The 21,466-nt window shown below is 33.3% G+C and overlaps 3 protein-coding genes across 3 annotated transcripts; all 3 read right to left on the bottom strand.

Annotated features, from left to right (window-relative positions):
- Nucleotides 1-9,138: 9,138 nt before the first annotated feature.
- LOC105317311 (uncharacterized) lies at nucleotides 9,139-12,088 on the bottom strand. The gene is made up of 3 exons (XM_011413923.4): nucleotides 11,864-12,088; nucleotides 10,389-10,539; nucleotides 9,139-9,898 (listed from the first exon to the last, which is right to left on the bottom strand). Exons 1-3 carry the CDS (start codon nucleotides 11,961-11,963, stop codon nucleotides 9,334-9,336), a joined length of 816 nt encoding a protein of 271 aa, XP_011412225.3. The 5' UTR covers nucleotides 11,964-12,088; the 3' UTR covers nucleotides 9,139-9,333.
- Nucleotides 12,089-12,427: 339 nt separating this feature from the next.
- On the bottom strand, nucleotides 12,428-16,000 carry LOC105317310 (uncharacterized). The gene is made up of 3 exons (XM_020062821.3): nucleotides 15,833-16,000; nucleotides 15,068-15,212; nucleotides 12,428-13,285 (listed from the first exon to the last, which is right to left on the bottom strand). Exons 1-3 carry the CDS (start codon nucleotides 15,945-15,947, stop codon nucleotides 12,742-12,744), a joined length of 804 nt encoding a protein of 267 aa, XP_019918380.3. The 5' UTR covers nucleotides 15,948-16,000; the 3' UTR covers nucleotides 12,428-12,741.
- Nucleotides 16,001-17,569: 1,569 nt separating this feature from the next.
- LOC105317309 (uncharacterized) lies at nucleotides 17,570-20,090 on the bottom strand. Its single transcript, XM_011413919.4, has 3 exons — nucleotides 19,932-20,090; nucleotides 18,587-18,707; nucleotides 17,570-18,376 (listed from the first exon to the last, which is right to left on the bottom strand). The coding sequence occupies exons 1-3, from the start codon at nucleotides 20,023-20,025 to the stop codon at nucleotides 17,839-17,841; spliced, it is 753 nt and encodes a 250-aa protein (XP_011412221.3). The 5' UTR covers nucleotides 20,026-20,090; the 3' UTR covers nucleotides 17,570-17,838.
- Nucleotides 20,091-21,466: the final 1,376 nt, after the last annotated feature.

The following is a 21,466-nucleotide window of genomic DNA, read 5'->3' as shown; positions in this document are numbered from 1 at the left end:
GAATGTTGTTACATTTTAAATTTTGTTAAACGTATCTTCGTGAAAGCTCTGACGAAAATTTTCATTGGAAGTAAAAATCCACATCAGCTTATTTCAATTTTGCAAATGTTATTATCTAAGGAGTGACATCATCTAAACTTCAATCATTCTAAAATCAAAATCTATAAATTCTTTTTGGCGTAATGATTTTGATTTCAAATTAAAAAAAAAATAAACAGGTTTTAATATAAGTAAGAGATAATAATCAATATTTTTCATTTATTATCCTGAAATCTTTAGTCATACCCTAATTAAAGAGATTCATGAAAATACTCGTGCCCCTGTTTAAACAGTAAGATAATATGTTTTATTGATCTTAATATGCATTTAAACTAAAAAAAAATATGAGCGTTTCTCCACCAGAGAATGAAAGAAAATCAAATATTCGCAAAAGCCCAGCAACATTAAATGTCCTCTGTCTATATAGTAAGAATACCTAATTGTTTTCAGAAGAAATCATATTTATACAGAAATGCTCTATTCAAACACATTAAGAGCTTCTGGTTTCGTAACATTTTTCTGTTCTGTACTTTTGTAACCAATCGATTAATATTTTATGTATTTCTTATACAAAAAAGGAATAAAAGTGAATACGAACAGTGTTCGAAGCACACTGCAAAGATGAAGGTCTTAATCTTACTGTCTGTGCTGTCTCTTATTGCCGGGGAGTATGATTACGGTTACCGCGTGGATAACCAACTACTAAAGTCATTTAACGACGTTGGAGAGAGATCATGTTGCAAAGAATGTATAGCTTACACAAATTGTCAATCTGTGAATTACAACAAGAACAACTACTCTTGTGAGTTGAACTATCAGCACATTTCTGGTCCTGGTAAGGCAATGCACGCCGAATACGTCTACATGGACAGATCTCACTGCTTTTCGCTGGCTTCATGTAGTGAGGTAATCAGTGACCCTAGTATAGCATTAAAATATTACTGTTTTTCAATTATACAAATAGTTTTAATTTTATATTGCAGTTTCAGTTATTATTTATTATTATTTTTTGCCAATATGTATTTTTGTGAGATATTTTCTTTTGATAGAACGTTAAATACCTTTGGTAATTGATTTTATTTTTATTTTTCAGAGATTTTGCAATCTTTCTTGCAATGCTAACGAAAAATGTGTTTTGACCTCAACGAACCAACCTGTTTGTATAATTTCGGGTAAATTAATAACTTTTTCAGAGTCAAGAATTATTTTTGTTTTTCTTTGTATTTTCTTATGCTGGAAATAGTCACCACAGCTATTGTTGTTTAGTTATGATATTACACGCAATAAATTGGAGGAAAGGATAATTAAATTATTGAATTCATACGAACACCTAATAACACAATTGAAAACAGCTTTTAAAAGTGTTACCAGGTCCGGACTCCTACGCCGGGGTATATCAAATTCAAACGACCCCCCCCCCCCCTTTTCTTGAGGAGCTAAAAATCATTTTATTATTAAATGTTATAGATGAATGACAGGCACCTGTTGTTATATATTCATACCGTTATGAAAATACATACAATTATAATTTATACCAAATGATGATAGCATTCTCTTATATTCAGAAAATTATAAAGTCAGATATCTGTGACGTTAAAGAAAAAGTACGTAGTGCGATTTTTCAACATGTAAGGTAACAATAATGTAACTGAAAACTGTTTTTTTTAATTACTGTAGAGTGCGATCCGACTTCTACAATACCGGATATTACACCAAGACATTTCAGAAGAGAAGTGGGTCTTTCGCGATGGCTGTGGTGTACAGTACCACCAACTAAAAGTATACAGTTATTCAAATGTGCTACAAACGGAAAATGGGTCAATGATAGCAGTTGCAGTAAGTAACAACACACGTATATGAAATGATTACAGCAATAATAAGTGAAGAACTTTTTATGTCAGTAAATTTTATTTCTTTATAATTAAAAGTTTTCAAAAGTAGTGGGGGGGGGGGGACGCTGTTAAAAATATTCTTTGGGGTAAGTAATGAAAAATTACATAATTGTCATCTCTTACAATTTTTTAATGCCTATTTGGGTTTTGTAATAAAAAAAAATTATCGACCTACAATTATCCGTACATTTCCAGCCTTTATAACTAAGTTCTTACGGACGGATATTGTAATGTATTACATGTTATAACGAATCATAAAACTAACTACAAATACATTAATATATTTTTGATTGGGAGATCACAAACAAACTCAACTTATCAAACAAATGATGTAAAAGGTTCTGTGGGATCTATCTAGAAATGAAGAAAACAATGTTACATTGAATTGTATCTGTAATAAATTAGTATATGTACGAAATAGTTGACAACAGTGATAGGGTTTTCTCCTTTTGATTTAATTTTGATAAAATAAAGGGAACATATACGAAGTTATGCCAATAACCTTAACAGCGCATTAAATGAAATGATCAAAGCAATATAAGCTGCAAACAGTCTTTTCGTGTCAGTATTTGATTTGATTTTTTTAAAAGATAAGATTTAAAAAGTTTATTTTTGGCTGTTTTTATAAACTTAAAGCGATAGAGGGAAACATTTGAAAACCGAATAATCTGACATTATTGCATTCCTGTGTATTTATTTAGTTAGGACGCAAAGATATCCATGAATAATTTAATTGTGGTTGTAACGTGCTTTCTGATTGCCTAAAAATATATTTTATATCGTATAAAGAAGGTTGTCTACGTCATAGTAAGACTAACGTCAAAAACGTATCAATCCGCCTAAGGTTACGTTTGAATTTTGTACAATTTTATGTCATTTTATAGAATAATGACTGTTTTTATCAACAATTGATAGCAAAAGAATTAAATTATAAGGAATGAATTCAATATTTATTAGTTTTATACGATATATAATGGTTTGGAACAGTTTTCGCTTTTTTATATACCGCTTCGCGGTTTATAAAGCGTAAACTGCCCCAAACCATTTTATATCGTATAAAACTAATAAATATTGAATTCATTCATTAAATATCAAAAAATTTGTAACAATGTAGTTTTAAAGTTAACTTGGAATAATTTAATTCTGGTTTTAAAGCGCTTTCTGATTGGTTAAAAAATAATTTTATATCGTATAAAGAATGTTGCCTACGTCATAGTAAGACTAACGTCAAAAACGTTTTATTTGTTTTATACGATATAAAATGATTTGAAACAGTTTACGCTTTACGCGTAAACAGCCCCAAACCATTTTATATCTTATTCTACTACAGTTATTGCCGAGATCAAAGAGATGCCGCGGACATTATTCTCCAATATACCACGAACGTCATCAGTAAATTATCAGATCAGAAATACCTATTTGTCTCGCACTGATCATGAACAGTCGTCAAAATGACCTATATCGTCTCTCTTTAGGAGAAATACTGGGCTGTTAGTAGAGTAGAAATAAAGTTCTTGTTTTCGTGAATGTTGCAGGGTAACCTCCTCGGTCTCGAAATGTTGTTTGAAATATAAAAGCCTCGGCTAACGCCTCGGCTTTTATATTTCAAGACAACATTTCTCGATCTCAGAGGTTATTCTGCAACATTCACGAAAACTCGTACTTTATTTCTTAATTAATGAGGGTATTAACTCGTATAACCTGGGTAGGAGCAATTTACGCTTCTTCATAATCCGCATCGCGAATTATAAAGCGTAAATTGCCCCAACCCAGCTTGTACTCGTATAACTTGGGTAGACATTGAGTTTATTTTTTAAATAGACAAGAAGTATTTTCTTATTATAATTATTTTTTTCAATTTACATATATGCCCCGAAAAAGTACATATATGTACCACATAGATATTAAAACATAATTACAAAAAAATAATACTGAAAAATAAAACAAGATTTTTTCATAAAAATGGGTTGCTAATAATTATATTTTAAAGAGTGTAGCTACCCAAAAATGAAATTGGTTCCATGTTTCTATATTTCAGTATGTTGGTATGGAACATATCTGGATGGGAATGACTGCAAAAACTGTCCAGCAGGAAAGCATTTACCCCACTACAACAATGTAGGACTTAGCTCATGCATTGACTGTCCTGCTGGACATTACACACCAGTTCCAGGCCGTAAATGGTGCCAGGCATGTTCAATCGGATCTTACCAAAGCAGCCGTGGTAAATCTTCTTGTGACCTTTGTCCAGTCGGTAGTTACAGGAATGTTGAAGCAGCGACATTTTGCTTTGAGTGTCCTGCAGGGCAGCACTCACCAAATCCAGGATCCACTTCTTGTAAATACTGTCCAGAAGGACACTACACACCAACTCCAGGTCATAGCAATTGCATCCCATGTCCAGTTGGATATCACCAAAATCACGGTGGTCGAACACAATGTAAACTATGTCAAGCCGGGAAATATAACAATGATGTAGGGATGAAGGACTGTAAACATTGTAGAAAAGGGACCTTTAGCGACTCGGAGGGAGCAACGTCCTGCAAACCATGTCCTGCGGGGACCTTTAGCGACACGGACGGAGCAAAATACTGCATAAAGTGTCATGTGCGAAGTTTCCAGGATGAAACTGGACAATCTTCCTGTAAACCGTGCAACAATGCGTTATATGAAGGGTATACATACTGCCCTTTCAGCTTATTTTAGTTTTTATATTTAATTTATGATATGAGACACACATTTCGGCTGGAGAAATTATTTTCAATATTGTATATAATATGGTTTAACGATATGAAAATTCTAGCCAATGCATGCGGTTACTTTTTGAATCTATAAAAAAAAAATACAAACATGGTCTCTGCCTTGCAATGAACTATTCCTATCGTCAAATGTTACGTAAAGACAATTGTTCGTCATACCAGGGCAACGATATCTAGATTCGTGTGTAGAATACAATTACTATAGATAATGACAATAGATAACTTTACCACTAAAGTAAAAAGCTGCTTGGAAAAGAACGTTTGTCCATGTGAAAAGTAAACATTTATTTAAAGTTCTAACTCACTGACATACGTACATGTATATTTTTGATCGTATGTTTAGAGCATATGACTTAATATTTACATTTTCAACTGTCTTTGTCTGTGATAGCATTACGAATCAATTTTGAACCCTAAAACCCAATAACTTCATAAAACATGAGTGACAGAAAATGGGGGTGTCTTATACATGTAGAATAACCGAAAATGGTATTTGAATACATAGCATATGCTACATAAAAAAGGGGGTTTTAAAATAATGTTGTTTTAAAGTTTAAAAATTGGAAATAATATAAAATAAGTAATAAGGAATCATTTTTTGAATATTATGACGTGATATTTCGGTCGGAACGTTGTCAAATCTATCATAAAGCCCTTCGAGCTTTATTGGATTTGACCACGCCCCGACCAAAATTATCACCTCATAATACTCAAAGAATGATTCCTTATTCCATAAATAATAATGAAACATAATCTACTTGTTATAGTACACATAACAAAATGGTATTTTAGACATTTCTGAAATAACCATATTATGGACATTTCTGAATTATGGTTGCACTAAATTGCCCTGTTCAATCACACCAAATCTTAACGTCTCTGCCCTATTGCACACAGGACAATTTTTTCATGATATTTTCATCATTTTATTACTACATGTATTTGCAGGTAAGATAAAAAATATAATAAACTGATTCTACAAACCACAATATTGAACAAGTTTTTTTTTTAAATAATAGAGCCATCCTAACCTGATATTTTGTACATTAAGGAAAATATGCCTGAGTCTTTTCATATAGGTTTTCATTGTAAATTATTTTGTTCTTATTTTGTATTTTATGTGCATTTTTTTCTATACAGCTGTGTGCTTTGTTAACTGGACGAAGATTTATGTAGGTCAAGCTTGTAACCTGGCTCATGTACCTGTGTCAACTGTCGCCATTTAGTAACCCAGGCTTGTGCAACATACAGATTTTATAAACAGTTGTGTCACTCGACAGGTGCAAGCTTTATTGTGCATTTTTCACGGATCATTTTTTAACCTGATCAAATAAACCATTTTATAAATAAAAAAATTGTGGAGTTGAGTCTAACAAAATTTCTTAAATTTTTTCCAATAGAAACTTAAAATGGTTTTGACGAATAAAAGAACAAAAAATTGCGTGCATTATCAACCCGTTGTTATGTATATGCGGTATATTCAGTTTTATCATCATAACATAAATACAATGAATTAATGTATAGGTATAAGCATACACCCCTGCACATCCAAATAATGTAAACATTTTACAGAGTAAAAATGAAAAGATATTTTATGAAGTGTTGCAATGTCTTTGAAGCATTTGGAGAATCTTATCGAAAAGCTTGTCATTATTCAAAATTCAGATACCCGGTATTCCGATGATGGACACATAACATTGACATGAATCAGCAAACTAAAATGGTCTTATATATTGATGTATAATCCACTTATAGTAAATTAAACAGTATTCTTTGTTAGTGTTTTTAGACCATTATTAGCAATTGCTTGTGTTTTGGATAATCCATGCGTGTCTGAAGGTATAACACATTAACTATAAATTCTATTATATGTTCTACAATAATCGCTATCTTCATGATCGGCAGTAACCGTAAACTTAAAGAAAACTATTGTTGTTTAACATCCGTTTTCTTCTTTTAAACATATCTTTATCTATCCTCATAAATTGCGCAAATTAAAAGTGAAGTATCGTGATTCTGAATTTTAGTGCATAGCCGAGCACATGTATATGAAAAAGGTCGGATGTCTGAGCAAAAAGCTATGGAGGGTAATCGTGTTTAAAAATCCAGACCTGAAAAATTGTAAATTAAATATACAATCGTGTTGGTGTGTGAGCCTGAGTATAAATGTGTGTAAATCTGATCGTTTAACCTATACACACTCGGGTATAAACACTTTGAGATTTGACTGAGTTCCTTCGCATATATATGCACATTTTGCAGCTTTCTTGTTTTTGTTAGTTAATTTAACATTCAACTTTGCACATTTTAAATCAATAGTGTCTGAATTTATATCTTAATCCATGGATATAGCACGGTTGACATGTTACAAATTAGCAAATGTAAAGTCTACAAGTTTGTCGAATTTTGACATGACGTTACATGGCAAATGCCTTGCTGCGGGAAAGGCATGCCGTAATCGCCCGAATGGACTAAAATAACCATTTATTAAATTCAGTTACACTGTTTTAATAAACGGTAATATTTTCTTTGGGCCGAGAATATTATTTAGAAAAAAAAAGTTATTGAGGTATGACTGAAACTCTAACAAACAAGAAGAGGCGAATGTTTGTAAGAATGGGTGTCGGTGTGACGAATGCGCTAATTTCTGTTATATATAATTCCTGTGGACATTGGGTCATGTATCATACGATAAGAGTAGAGTTAATTTTCACTAAAAAAGAAATGCCCAATATCCATTCTAATATCGCTGAAATAATTTGACATAATTGGAAAAAATAAGTTGAACACGAACCTTTTCTTCGAATGAGACGGCTCAAGAAATTTCTAAGAGGTAGATATTGTTTGTGCGGCATGGGGTTTGAAGACCGCCGTAAGGCCCATGTAGCTTCGTTGCTTACCGCAATGCTAAGAATTTTGAGAGTGAATTTTATATCCCTCGTTTGTTTTGAATTAAACGACTTGCAAAGAAATTTGGTAATTTTTCGGAAAAATGTATGTATCTATATATATTTTTTTCAAATATCAAAACGACTTCGTTGTGCAAGTGCATGATAAATAATCTGTAGCTGTTATAAAACTTTTTTATAATCATTAATTAAAGTAAAATTTTTGTCAAAAATTGAAAGGTTTTTGGAGAAAAAAAATAGGGATACTAGTATGTTTAATGTTTTAAGCATTATATTTTTTCTTCGAAAATCGAATTTCTGAAATTAAGGAACGAGTGGGTTAAATAGATTTAGTCCACCATGTATATATGAACTGATAGAGTTTTACTCAGTAATTATAAAATATATACTGTAATGACTGTAATTTTACAAAAGTAAGCAGCTGCTTTATGGTAATGTTTACATATTTACAAGTGGCTGAGAAGCTGAAAAGCTTTCTGGAAAATTTTAGATTAACCAACTTCACTGAGGGTGTCTGGATTGAATCGACCTTCAGGACGCCGTACTTATATCCCGTAATTATTACACGATATCAAAACATTTTGCCAATTACTTTTTATCTTCTTTTTCTATATACTACCGACGAAATGAAATATTTATGTAATAGTTTATACACATTTTAATTTTACGACAGGTAACCTGATCTTCTGATATTTTTTTTTGGCTCATTTTAAAGGGGGGGGGGGGGGGGGGGGTACCGCTACTCATATCTCATCTAAATCAAAATCTTAAAACTACTGTTTTCTGATATTAGTTTTTTCTCTTATTGATAACCCATTTTTTTTTGATTAACCAGCAGGCCATTTATTTGACCCGTGAATATTTTCTTTTTTTTTTTTTGGGGGGGGGGGGGGTATGCATTTATACTTTCAAAGAGACCATCATATGTAAAATTTTCCAGATATAAGATATCTGATGTCGATTGCATTATTCACTCGCATCTTTTTGGATTCTCTTGATATAATGGATACCGAGCTCATAATCTATTTTTCGAAAAATTGCACTTCCTAAAAACGTAAAGATAGATAAAAAAAAAGAAGAAGAGATAATATGATATGCAATATTTTTGTTTATTCTCTGCCCATTCCGGCGATTACGACAGGCCTTTTCCTGCAGCTATTTGTGACATCATGAATATATTCCATATATGGTTATGTCAAAATTCGACAAACGTGTAGACTTTACATTTGTTGATTATGTATGTCAACTGTGCTATTTTAGAAAACGGGGATAAAATGCAGAGATTACCGGTGGAAAATGCGTATTATAGCGACAGGTTACGTGTAAATAACATCTGTAGAAAGAATTACATTGAAGGTCTGCGGAGTCAACTTTAAAGTGCTTATGTCCGAGTGTTATAGATTACACGGTCAGAATTACACACATTCATACTCAGATCAGGCTCACACGCCAACGCGACTGCATTATCGGATTGTAAGTTTACTTGACTGGATTTTTGAACAAGATTACCCTCCATAAAAAGCTAGAAAATACTCAGTAGATATTAATATAGAAACACAGTCGTGGTTTATTTTGAATATTTATCTACTATGAAAGTTATACCGTATAAACGAAGCACTATTTGTAAAAATACAATAATGTCACTTTCAAGAAGCAAAAAATTATATATTTCTCCGCATAGTTTGGATTCCAAAATATTGAATATTGTGATATGAGATTCCTAGAGTTTTAAACTCAACTTAAAATCTTTGACAATAGATAGAGGAGGCCCAAGTTCCCAGTTGGAGATCTTTGTCTTTGAATGTTGTCAATATTAGCCATCTTAATTCTCTCCATTAATTCCGAGCGCGCAACGTCCGGTCCACTGAGATTGTTTACAAGGTCTTTCCCAGCAGCGTCTATATTTGCGTCAGCCATGTTTGTCTTGCGTGGAGGAACATCGGTTACCTGTGGAGGAGTTTGGTTTTCGATGACTTGAGATGGAATACGCCCTACATACGCATCATTTAGGAAATAGTCCATCAGCACCCATGGCTGTAATGGTTTTTCTTCCTGTTCAGCATTAGCACCAGAGTTCAACTCGGCTGCATCCATTGCATGATTGTAAATCAATTCCTCTACATATTGACGCTTTCTATATCTTTCTTGTTGCTCTTGTTGAACTTGCAAGGCAGGCCTACCGGTGGCACAATCGGTTGTATTGTCGGATTTGAGAACCAGATATTGATCGCACCCATTTTGACGGATGTGGCATTCGATTGGGATAGTTTCGGATGGTATGTCTACCCGCAGTCCAATGCTGCAATAGTAGTGTGGGATTTTGACATTAAAAAAATTGAAACTTTAAAACGTAACAAAGTATGTTATTATGGTTTGATTTAACTTAAAATGAAAAGTAAAACTGAAAATTTAATAAAGAAACTTCATATTTCTTCAGTTACAAGGTAATTTTCCAAAAAAAGCCTTATAACATTTATATAACTCAAGTATATCGAGTCATATGAAATTAGTCCAAATTATATAAATTGTATGGAATAAGGCATGGACTTAACTTTTATGTTATCAAATATAATTTCAAATTAAAAAGAGCGAAAATATAGCAAGTAAATAAATACAAATACTAGATTCAATATTACTTAAATTTACTTTCATTTACTTGTTTTGACGCTTTGAAATATTTTCCATGTTTAGGTAAAAGAAGTTCAGTTCGACGCAGAGTAAATTCCAATCGCTTTTATGTTACATGCAATACTGTAATTAAGTTACATGTATATTCTCTATAACCTTACTCGCAGCAGTCCAATCCCCGACTGGTACAGCGGCATCTTTGGCAGGCATCGATGAGCTCAAAGACAGAACCCTGTCCGATGCGGACCTTCGTAACTCCTTGCATCTTATCGTAGTGTTCGTATTCACAAAAATATCGTATTGTTTTGAACTCTGAAATATGAACAACAAAACTGTTGTTATAAAGCTTACTGTGATCAAACTTTTATAGCACATTATTTTTTCTATTCAGGAACTTGTCAATGATATTTGTAAGATATCAAATTAATTGAGGTAATTTGTTAGTATTGAGATAAATTGAGCATTAAGCATTGAAGAAAAAAAAATGATTTTTTCTCGATTTATTTTTACTTAAAAGCCATCAATGGTTAACATTTTAAATATGGATTTAACATATGTGCAATATTCGCAAAATGTCGTGGATATCACTTTAAAAAAAAAACTGCACATTTTTATACTTTTATTTCCTAGTTCCTCTGTATCTGCATAAAATCCTGAAGGTTACATCGTGTCGGTATCTATTCCTAAAATATTATTTTGTATGTTTCAAACAATCTTTCTTTAGAAATATTAACAAATGCATATCCTTTGTGTAAAACCTCGAGTAATCGTCTTCAATTATAATGTTCTATTAAAGGGGCATGGTCATCGATTTTGGTCAAAAATTATTTATTCGATTTAAATGTTTACATTGCTTTAATAAGACGTTTCTAATAGTATAGTCAACCAAAATTTGAGTGTCATTCGTTAAGTTATGAGCGAGTTACAGAGCTTGAAATTCTTTGCAATGTAAACAAAGCATTTGTTTACAATTTGAATGTTGAAGTGAATATGCCAGTTTTAGACCAAAAAGGAATGTGTTAAACGTTAGAAACTGTTTATCTATAATTAAAAAAAAAAAAAAGACAGACAAATCAGCTTAAAAAAATATTTTAACTGGTGTATTGAACCTATGTAAACAAAAACAGGGCACAAACTTTGTTTACATGACAAAGAATTGTGAGCTCTGTATCTTTCTTATAACTCCATGAATGACTCTCAAATCATTTGATCATTGAAAATGCATTTTTAAAGCATTATAAATTATGAAATGAGAAAATAAGAATTTGGCCAAAATCGTGACCATGCCCTTTAAGGAGTGTGATTTGAGGCAAAGGCACCATAGCTGACGCATCTCAATTTTCATCGAAACATAAGGTTCGATGAAATAGGGAGAAATACACGACTCTCCCTGTTTATTCATTCTCTTCCTCAGCATCGCGTTCAATGTACCGATACCAGCTTCGTATAAGCAGTTAGATAATATTTAACACAACAATATTTAAAACTGTATTTTTAAAAGCCCCCCCCCCCCCCCCCCCAAAAAAAAACAAAAAAAAAAACATAAAAGGAAATAAACAAACAAAAACTTTACTCTCGATGCCTTTCTTTGTCTTTTCAAGTCATTAAAATTCAATAAAATTACATAACCATTTACCTGATACGTCATGCTGTAATGGTGTAGTTATACAACCCCCTAGACAAGACTGTACGATCGAAAGCACAACTAACAGCAGAGATATCGACGAAATCACCATTTTTAGGTTCTCGAAAAAATAATACAAGCCGGCAGACTTTCACACCTGCAACGGTTGGCGAAAGCAATGTTGCGTTTATGGCACAAGCAATATAAACTAGGCTGTCTAAATCATCATTATTCATTGGAGGTATGCATCTTCACCCTCTTGACCAATGTCTGTCTTTTCACGCATTTCAACCCCCAAAGCTTAGCAAATAATGAGGTCGCAATGTAAGCTTAGTACATCGTGTGATTGATACCTTTTTAAGTAGGGCGGTATTATTAATCTGATGTAGGAACTCGTTGCGAGATATACATCACCACTCTATTAATATTGCAGCAGTTACTTTAGTTGTTTCGTAGTTTCCACATGTACTACATCTTTGAGTTGAAATACATTTTTAAAAAGATCTTTACCAAAGAGGTAATAAAAGTCAACAGTTTGAACACACACACACACACAAAATAAAAATAAAAGAGTGGTGTCGAAATGTTCTTTTAATGTTCAACAGATGATAAAAGTGATGAGTAAAAATAAATAATATCAATGAACAATATTCATATGCAATCTTATCATACAAAATGATTTCAAGAAACTCAAATATGAAAAGATAAAAACAGTGAAAACAATTCACAAGGCAACCATTATATAAATATCATGTAATAGTGTAATAGTACATTCTATTTCAAAGTTCTAAACCTGTCCATATTTTTTTTAAAAAATACGTTAATTTGAAAGTAATATTCAATTGAAACGTTTGGCATGGAAAATGTCATATCGTTAAATGCATAGTAGCTTAACTCATGAAAGATGAAAATAGAAGACCCATCCCCAAGGGCGACCCGAAAAGTGAACCCCCAAAACCGCCGCCCATTCCCATGTTCATCCCGTCCATATTTTGCCCACCGCCTCCCATGTGTCCGATCGGATCTCCAGCGCCACCTGCTGAGTGAGGTTGCGCACCCAACCCCATGCCGCCACCGGCTCCGCCCCCAAACATACTCATCAGCAAGAATGACTCCATCAGTCCCTCGGGCTGTTCCGCCACCCGACCGTTTGGACCCCTCCTACCAGCGCCCCCGAACAAGACGGCAAGGGGGCTGATGGGTGGCGGGTTAAGACCGTGCCAGTACTGCATTGCTTGTGGATACTCTCGATGGGCGATTTGCCTGGCCATTCCTCTCATCATCTCATCGCGCCGGCGAGCGGCAGCATGCGGTCCTATGCTGTAGCAGTCCGTCACATTATCAATGTCCGAAATCAGAGCAATCTGACAACCATCAGCGACTGGGTGGCAGCCTTTTGGCACGTGAATGCGCTCATTAGAAGCCACTCCATACCTGTATAAAAAAAATATTAAAATCAATATGTTTATTAAATAAATTAATATCAAACAACTTATCATTGTTTAATAGTCTAAAATATCTATATACCTGTACATGTTCATGTATTACAACTTGAATCTGAGGCAGGCTAAGCAAAGAGGAGAAATATAAAAAATAAAGACAAAAAAACAGGGCATCCAATATTTTCAAAAATTGTATCAGATAAAATAAACTATGGTTAAAGTACAAGTCGGTCTTGACCAAAGGGCCGCAGGGTCGGGTGATTATACAGCAACGTGCACATGGACAGACATTATTTTGTGCCCTCTGCACGTCCTTGTCAGTTGTCAGATTCCGTGATAAAAGCGTTGTCCGTGACGGGGAAACTGGCCTCAGGGTGTAGGGCAGGTGAATTAATAACTTCTTTTGAAATGTTGTACTGTCTGCACAAAGCAGTAAATTATAATTCGCAATGATGGTTCTTTTTTTATGAGGAATGTGCACATATTTTAAGCGCTACGCTAGGCACGGTAGCGTCCGATGGTTCATTTTCCTAGTATGCGAGATAATTTGATCAAATAGCCATGGTGTACGCTCTCCCTGTCATTATGTGCTGTATATATTTCCTAAAAACTTATACCGTAAGTGTCATTTTGACATTTTGTGAATATTTACTGTAAAAATCTTCGAAATTATCTCTTAGAGAATTTATCAAATGAAGTACCTGAATATACTGCATGAATCAATCAAATATTTTTTAATCTGAACAAAGAAATCAAATTAGATAGCTATGCTTAGCTATTAATTATATATATTTTTTAAGAAAGTAATTCTCCGGTTGTAAGGTGCCAACAGTAAAAATATACTTATTCATTACTAAGTACCGCGCAGTTAAATCCATACACATTATTCTTCGGTCGATATACGGACCCCAAGCTTTCGCTTAAAGCACCATTAGCGGGAAAACAAATGCATACTTATCCCAAAATAACCCAGGGAGGAGTTAAAAACAGTGTAATTTCTGGTAACAAGATAAAACTTCTACACGGTCGCCTTCCTGTCTACTTGTCTTAACAATAGACTAATGCATGCATTTTAAGATAAACAATGCTCTGCAAAGTTTTTTTTTGTTTTTTTGTTTAAAAAGAGTTCAATACATGCTTTTATCTGTTGAATGGATCTTTCTATCATCAGTTCTATGGACTAAATATTTAGAAACTGATGTTCGAACGATCAGGCATTCATTTGCTGTTGTATATTATTTCTCACGGTTACTTTTGCAAACTTTTAAGTTAAGTTATCTACACATGCTAAATACTTTCATCACAATTAAGAAAACTAATTCAAATACAAGTTTACATATTGCATTAATGGTATCAGCGATGGGAAAAACTTACTTTTTTTTAACTTCAACCACGTCTCCGTTGCGCGCAATATGTAATTTGTGAAAAAATACTCTATTATGGCAAACTATAAAGATTGTAATGAACTACTTTTACATTTTTCAGTGGCTTTGCCTGTGTGAACACTACTTAACGATTTCGTACTTAAAAATGACGCTTATGAAATTGGGGAGCAAGCGGGGTTTGCTTATTTAATCGTACAATTGCTGAAAATTATATATTTATTAAGTAATACAAAGGAATCATTCTCTGAATATTATGAGGTGCGTGATCAAATCTATCATGAATTCTTTTTTTAGATTTGATCACGCCCAACCAAAATTATCACCTAATAATACTCGAAGAATGATTCGGAATCCTTATTCCTTAAATAAGTACATGTACATGTACATACCCGCAGCAGCTTAATCCCATGCGAGAACACGTGCATCTTTGACAGTCACGTGTTTCAAACTTTGAGTCTAAGAGCAGTTCGATCTCCACCGTGGAATTCCCCTTTGTCACATTGTGGACACAGTAATGGCGCACACGCCCAGTATCTGTAAACAATTTTTTCTCTCCAAAATTATTTCCTGACAATAATTAATTAGTAAAAGTGCGTTACCATTTAAAGGGCATGGTCCCGATTTAAAAGAAATATTTATAAAACAAAGAACTTTGAGAGCTCAGTATCTTGCATATATCATCAAAATTACCTAAGCAAGGCACTGTATCAATTTAAACGGAAATTGAAAATAAATTTTGAAGGAAAAAAATCGGGACCACGCCCCTTTATATACACTCTAAAATAACTTTCTCTTGTTAACAGTTGAGGGGAGAGGTGTTTATATTAAATTGTTGTTTTGTCAGTATAGGTGTAAAGGAACTATAAGAGTTTAAAGCATTTTATGTTCTTTGTTAATTTTTCCGGAAGATGAATCAGGAAAATCTTCCAATGAGAGAATGTATTATTTATTTTTTTATTCGTTAATTCAAAATTTAATGTAAAATTGAAGGAAAAGCATTAAACAATATCTTTACAACAACAAACGCAATACAATACAATTTGATTGTAAGACAATTTCCCCTCGTTCAATTTATGATAGAGCGAAAGAATAATAGCGCAATTTGCACATTGCCGCCATTAAAGTTAAAAAAAAAAAAGGCTAAGCTAACTTACAGGTTGTTTCGACTTTTGCCGGGGTAACGGTGCACGAAGATTCAACAGAGCCGATCACTGCAAAAAGCAATGCTAAACCTCCGACAATCCAACTGGACTGCATTGTTGGACCCATCTTGCAAAAGTGAGGAAACCCTCACGTCTCCGAACAGTTTGCATTGCAGTCTGCCATTGTAACACCTTAGAACGTCCCTTCTGGCAAATTACGGCACACCCGCAAATACGACTGTGTACAAATTGGATCATGTTCATTTAATGACGATATCCTTGTTAAACAATATATTTCAGCAAGTTTTGATTTCATATTTTTCGTGGTCTGTTTCCATAATTGACATATTTATTTTATTACGTCTTTTTTTTGCGTGTTTTTGTCTTTGGAAACATGTTACAGATTGATTTGTTCGTTAGATTGACATGATTGCATGGAATTAAATGGCCGTTAAATTGTCTGTACGCTGTCGCGCCTTCTGACATCTTGTTACAAGAAGTTGTCGCGATTTGAGGACTTAATTGGCAGATTTACAGCGAATGCTTACATAATACTGGTTGTAATAACTAAAGGTGTATTATCCTATCCATACTTCACAACATGGATACAATTATGTACAAGTCAATTGTGTTATGTATAAATGCAGATAATATAATATTTCGAACTCCAAAACATATAGATAATTCATAGATATAGATAATAAGTTTATGACAAGTTAATAAATATGCTTTTTATTAGAGAGTTGAGACTTTTACAATTCAATGCACTCAACGCAAAACGATGTCAATCTAAACGTAAAATTTATCTTGATACAGTTAGATAAATAAAACGAATGCTTTCGACCTGTAACAAAACAAAATATTTTTAAGTGATCTAAGTAACTAATTAAGACTAATAAAGAAGATAGTGTTTTCTTTTTTTAGTCTACATGAATCATTACACTGTCATCTCCCTCTGTGCATCAGCATTTCTTCTGCTGAGGGCAATTTATACTGATGATAATTCAGATCGTGTCCTGGGTGTTAAAGCTATAACACACGGGCTAAGTCCACTATACCTGTACCGTATGGAATTCATATATTATTCTGATACCTGCGTGTTTTCACCCATCCATGTATTATCTTGGTTTACTGCGGTTGTTGTTTTGTCTGTAAAGCGTTAATATGTTGATGAACAGATAATATGGAATGTTAACATTCAATACACTTGCACATCAGAGATATTTTTTCGCCGTATCACAGATTTTTTTTTAAAAAAAAGAAGCAAAACTGGGTCGGTCGTAAACCAAAGAATTAATTTTTAAACATAATTTACACAAGAGTACACGACTTAGTCTTTATTTATTGTGAACCCATTAATAGTTACACTTCACCAATACCTTGAACGGCATGATGTGCATGTGTGGATGTCGGAGTCACGGTCACTCTTGATATATCGTATTTCATAGGATGCAGAAAATATCATTTTATTGTATATGTAAGAATTTGAAAGGATGGTTTGTATAAATTAATTTTGTAAATCGCTGTATTTACATCAACTTCATGCTTTTGTTTTTTGCAAATAATGTGTTATAATTTCATTTTCAATGAAAATCTGACTTTTTATTGCGAATATTATATACTTGTAATCAACAAACCACAAACAAATTAAAAGTATATATTTTAAAATATATACCCTTTCTGTGGGATTATCTATGAATTTTAATCGGCTGGTTACAGATTAGAAAAAAACACACACCAAAATAAACCAATTGTTCTTCATGGAAAACTTTATTTGTTCACAGCATGGTCTATACAATTATTAAATGACGTCAAACTAGAACAGCATGTACTCAATAAAATCTTTCACGATGGATGCTTGGGAACACTACATCATCGTTTACGTACATGTAAATCCATATAGCAAAAAAAAAACTACTGTAGTTTAAAAAAGACACAGTTAACACACAATATAATCTACTACTTATAAGGACGAGAAAAAAAATGATTTTTATGAATTTCACCTGAGTTGAACTACTTTAGAAAGACCCATCCATAAGTCCATTGTACATGATCCAATTTGACCAGGGGTCGTTATTTGTGTACGGATCAAACAGCTGGAAAGAACTGGACGATCTAGTTGATGCTGAAGGAAATTGAGGGAATTGTGGGTAGACGACATTTGATGTCGAGGCAGAGTTGGCGTTAGACATATCACGCATCAGATCAGCGAGTGTTGTCCGCTTGCCCTGTTGGGCGTTGTTGGCGATTTTGTTGAGAATGTCGTCCAGAGGCCCAGCGCCATTGGAACCATGATTCAGAGTGCCAGTGGTGGATGACCTGTCAATGTGACCTACAGCCACGCCCCCTCTCGCATCTACAGTTGCAGGTTTGGGTTCGGCTGGGGATACGGGGGCATCTGTTGGAAAGGTGACTTTTTCAGAGGGATTTCGAATGGGTTTTCCTGTTACGCAGTCCAGAGATTCGTCAGATATCCTCACTTCCGTTGCGACACATCCGTCGTTTATGATCTTGCAGTTTGGTCGGGGTGTTAAATTTCCAGCTTTTACACCGATTCTAGAAATAGTTAGAATGTCATCACAAAAAATACATTTTTCATAAAAAAAATAAATTAAAAGGATAGTATTACCGACTGAAAGGACTGAATTTGTATAACTGATTTCTTGTTGAATCACAGGGGCGTCGTATCCGCCCTACATTCTATGACATATATATAAATAATACACGGGTACGATGCCCCTGTGGTTGAATATGATATTTTTTTACCCACAACAGTGCAAATGACCCTTTTTGCACTCGCATTCATTACATCCGGTAGTTGTAAATTTAGAACCATCTAGGAAATCGATCCCATTGAATTCACAAATCGGAACCTTGCGCCCCGTCGCTTGAAAAAAAATATAATTATATATGGTAATAAAATCAAAATGGTAAAATGTTGTTTTTTGGTAATATTTTAAAGAAAACACAAATTATATGTATTATAGTGAAATACCCTGTTAGAAGATAGAACATATCGGTAAAACACCGCGTTTTTATTTTACAAAAAAATCTACTTTCATATAAGAATAAGAATGATACATGTAATAATGTATAACTTTTTAATTTATCCTGTTATTTTTTTTGATTAAATCATAAGTGATGATTTAGATACAGTTATGTCAATTGTGTAGTTAAGATTGATTTTTAATGTACTGGTTGAGGAAAATTCTCAACTGCCATGCACTTGTAATTTTAGCATATATGTATACCCGTAAAAAAAATCTTCAATACATAAAATTAGTCATATTTAAAATGGGGTTAGTTTCAGCTCTAAACACAAAACGTTTATCTTTATAATAATTTTCCAATCAAAAAGTATAACATTGCCAAGATTTCCTGATTGAATGTATACTGTAAACTAACTTTTATTCGCGTGCGAGAAATTTTCGCGATGTTAGCGAGAGCCTTGTCGTCGCGAACATTTCTTTCCGTGAACCAGTCCTTTGTCTATAGTTTTTATAACAATACAGGTCTGGATAAGGCTTGGTCGCGAACATTAGTCGTCGCGAACCAGTTTATCGGCAGTTAATTGCGAAATAAAGTCGCTGCGAATAAAAATTGGTTTACAGTAAACTGCCCGTAAATACAAATTGTTTATGAAATAGCTTCATAATCACGTATTAATTCAGTAGAAATATTTGTGAGGGGAACTGTAATTGTTTTTCAAATTAAACAAACGATATAATTTATTAGTTGCATAGCATAACACATAATGTTTCAAACTAAACGAAAAATGTTTTATAAATAAGAAAGTCAATTGTGAATAATGAAATTTAAAAGTTTTCGAAATAAAACTTGGAAGGTTCTCGATCGTTTAACACTGTCACTGATGGTTTTAGTTTAGTATCTTTTTTAAAATAAATAGTAACAATTTGTTATTATTAGAGAGAGACATAATTATGTAACTCGCATATCTACAATATCAAAATATTTATTTTTTTTCAATGGTTGAAATGATTCACAATTTTTCACAAGTTGTTTTGAACTCAAGTATAAACAATATCCCCAATATCTTAGTGAGGATAATGATGCTTGCATGAGAGTATGAAAAGAAACTTATTTTTTTTACCTGTTACATCAACTCGACCAAACGAAGAGAAACAAAATCCATGGATGCTTGGAATAACAAGACAAACGGCAAAAACCAAAAGGATGCAACCCATTGCTGAGATGTTACGAAAAAAGCACGTTGTACTGAAAATAATCTCTATTAAATAGGAGCAGTCAGCTGGTCCTAACAAACATAAATAATTACATCTCCTCCGGAGTTTATCATTTGCCTCCACCTTAAAAGGTAAAACAACATGAAATAAATGTGTTTTAGTGGCGCTGTGGTAATTATGAATACTTGTAAGAAAGAAATATTTGACATCTATTTTGCTTTCATCTTTGTTATCTAGTTTTATATTAGCACGTTTTTTATGTTTCTAAGACATTAGGAAAATTAGGAGAACTAATTTTACAATTAATCATGTAGATTAAAAACATAGCTTTTAATCTACAGCAATTATTCATCCCGTTTGTAAACAAGTCAGACGAGAAATTATTCGCAATAAAAAAATTGTGTAAAATCTTTCGATTATTTAATTTAATTAAAGATAACACGCAGTTAATTTAAGTAAAGATTTTTCTAACTATTTGTTTGAAAATAAAAAAAAATCTAGACGTTTCTTTATTACGAAAACGCAAAGTTCAAGTATTACATGTACATGTACCGATTGGATTTTTGGCAATGTTTCGTCACGAATGAACTTTTGCTACCCGCCTTTGGCACAGTTAATGTCGGTTAAAGCAAGGTGTCCAGAAGTCTTCATTCGCAGGTGTTTTTCATAATTAAAGCTCAAATGTGCATGAATCTTTGTATCTAAAAAAAGGACAAAGTATGTATCACGCGTTTTCGCTCCTGAAATCAAAGGAAAATTAATTAAGATAAATTGCGTAATGAAAGTATGATAAAACTAATGTTCTGGAAGTTTGGTTGGCGAAAACGCTATCTCTGCATGCAGGGCGATGACTGAACCTAGCCAGCGACATGTTAAATAAAATAAACAAGCTCCTAACTATAGCATATGATGAAATGTTGGTGATTTTGAAACGATGCTCATCGTTTTAAACTACACGTTCATTTTGACGATCCTCTCTCAACTATTCGGACCACATGGCTTGAGACAATGGTCGACGTCATTAAGGTGGTATCGGACATCTGTCAATATTAATGTGGAATAAAGTACATGTACATTATTATAAATGATATACTTTCGCTGGTTTAGAATTTTCAAATTTTATAATATTCAACAGAAAATACGTTTTAATTTTTTTTTGGAAAGGAAAACATCTGTAAATCCCCTGTGGGATTCGAACTCGTGACCTACAGATTCGAAGTCTCTAACCCATGCACTACGCTACGCTGTTAGGTTTGGAAAAGAAACTATTTATAAAACTTACACTCGAATTTATTGTTTATTTCGATAATTAGTATGTCACAACATGGAGGTGTTCCATACAACCATAAAATGCATTTGGTTACATCACTCAATTAATATGTAAGGAGTATGACCAGTATCCACCTGAATCAAGCGGTTAACCTTCCCCACCCCTCATCAA

Source organism: Magallana gigas, chromosome 2 (genome assembly GCF_963853765.1).
Source record: "Magallana gigas chromosome 2, xbMagGiga1.1, whole genome shotgun sequence".
Taxonomy (NCBI): Eukaryota; Metazoa; Mollusca; class Bivalvia; order Ostreida; family Ostreidae; genus Magallana; species Magallana gigas.
Note: the sequence above shows the minus strand (reverse complement) of the source record. Positions and strands in the feature narration are given on the sequence as shown.

What these genes read in the sequence shown, in the direction of transcription:
- LOC105317311 (XM_011413923.4), bottom strand. Translation starts at nt 11,963, where the DNA reads ATGGTGATTTCGTCGATATCTCTGCTGTTAGTTGTGCTTTCGATCGTA. An exon ending in ATTACAGCATGACGTATCAG is followed by an intron (nt 10,540 to 11,863) that starts GTAAATGGTTAT and finishes TTCATATTTCAG; the next exon opens with AGTTCAAAACAATACGATAT. An exon ending in CGGGGATTGGACTGCTGCGA is followed by an intron (nt 9,899 to 10,388) that starts GTAAGGTTATAG and finishes CTACTATTGCAG; the next exon opens with CATTGGACTGCGGGTAGACA.
- LOC105317310 (XM_020062821.3), bottom strand. Translation starts at nt 15,947, where the DNA reads ATGGGTCCAACAATGCAGTCCAGTTGGATTGTCGGAGGTTTAGCATTG. An exon ending in GGCAAAAGTCGAAACAACCT is followed by an intron (nt 15,213 to 15,832) that starts GTAAGTTAGCTT and finishes AATTGTTTACAG; the next exon opens with ATACTGGGCGTGTGCGCCAT. An exon ending in ATGGGATTAAGCTGCTGCGG is followed by an intron (nt 13,286 to 15,067) that starts GTATGTACATGT and finishes TTTTTTATACAG; the next exon opens with GTATGGAGTGGCTTCTAATG.
- LOC105317309 (XM_011413919.4), bottom strand. Translation starts at nt 20,025, where the DNA reads ATGGGTTGCATCCTTTTGGTTTTTGCCGTTTGTCTTGTTATTCCAAGC. An exon ending in TGGTCGAGTTGATGTAACAG is followed by an intron (nt 18,708 to 19,931) that starts GTAAAAAAAATA and finishes TTTTTTTTCAAG; the next exon opens with CGACGGGGCGCAAGGTTCCG. An exon ending in GGTCATTTGCACTGTTGTGG is followed by an intron (nt 18,377 to 18,586) that starts GTAAAAAAATAT and finishes AACTATTTCTAG; the next exon opens with AATCGGTGTAAAAGCTGGAA.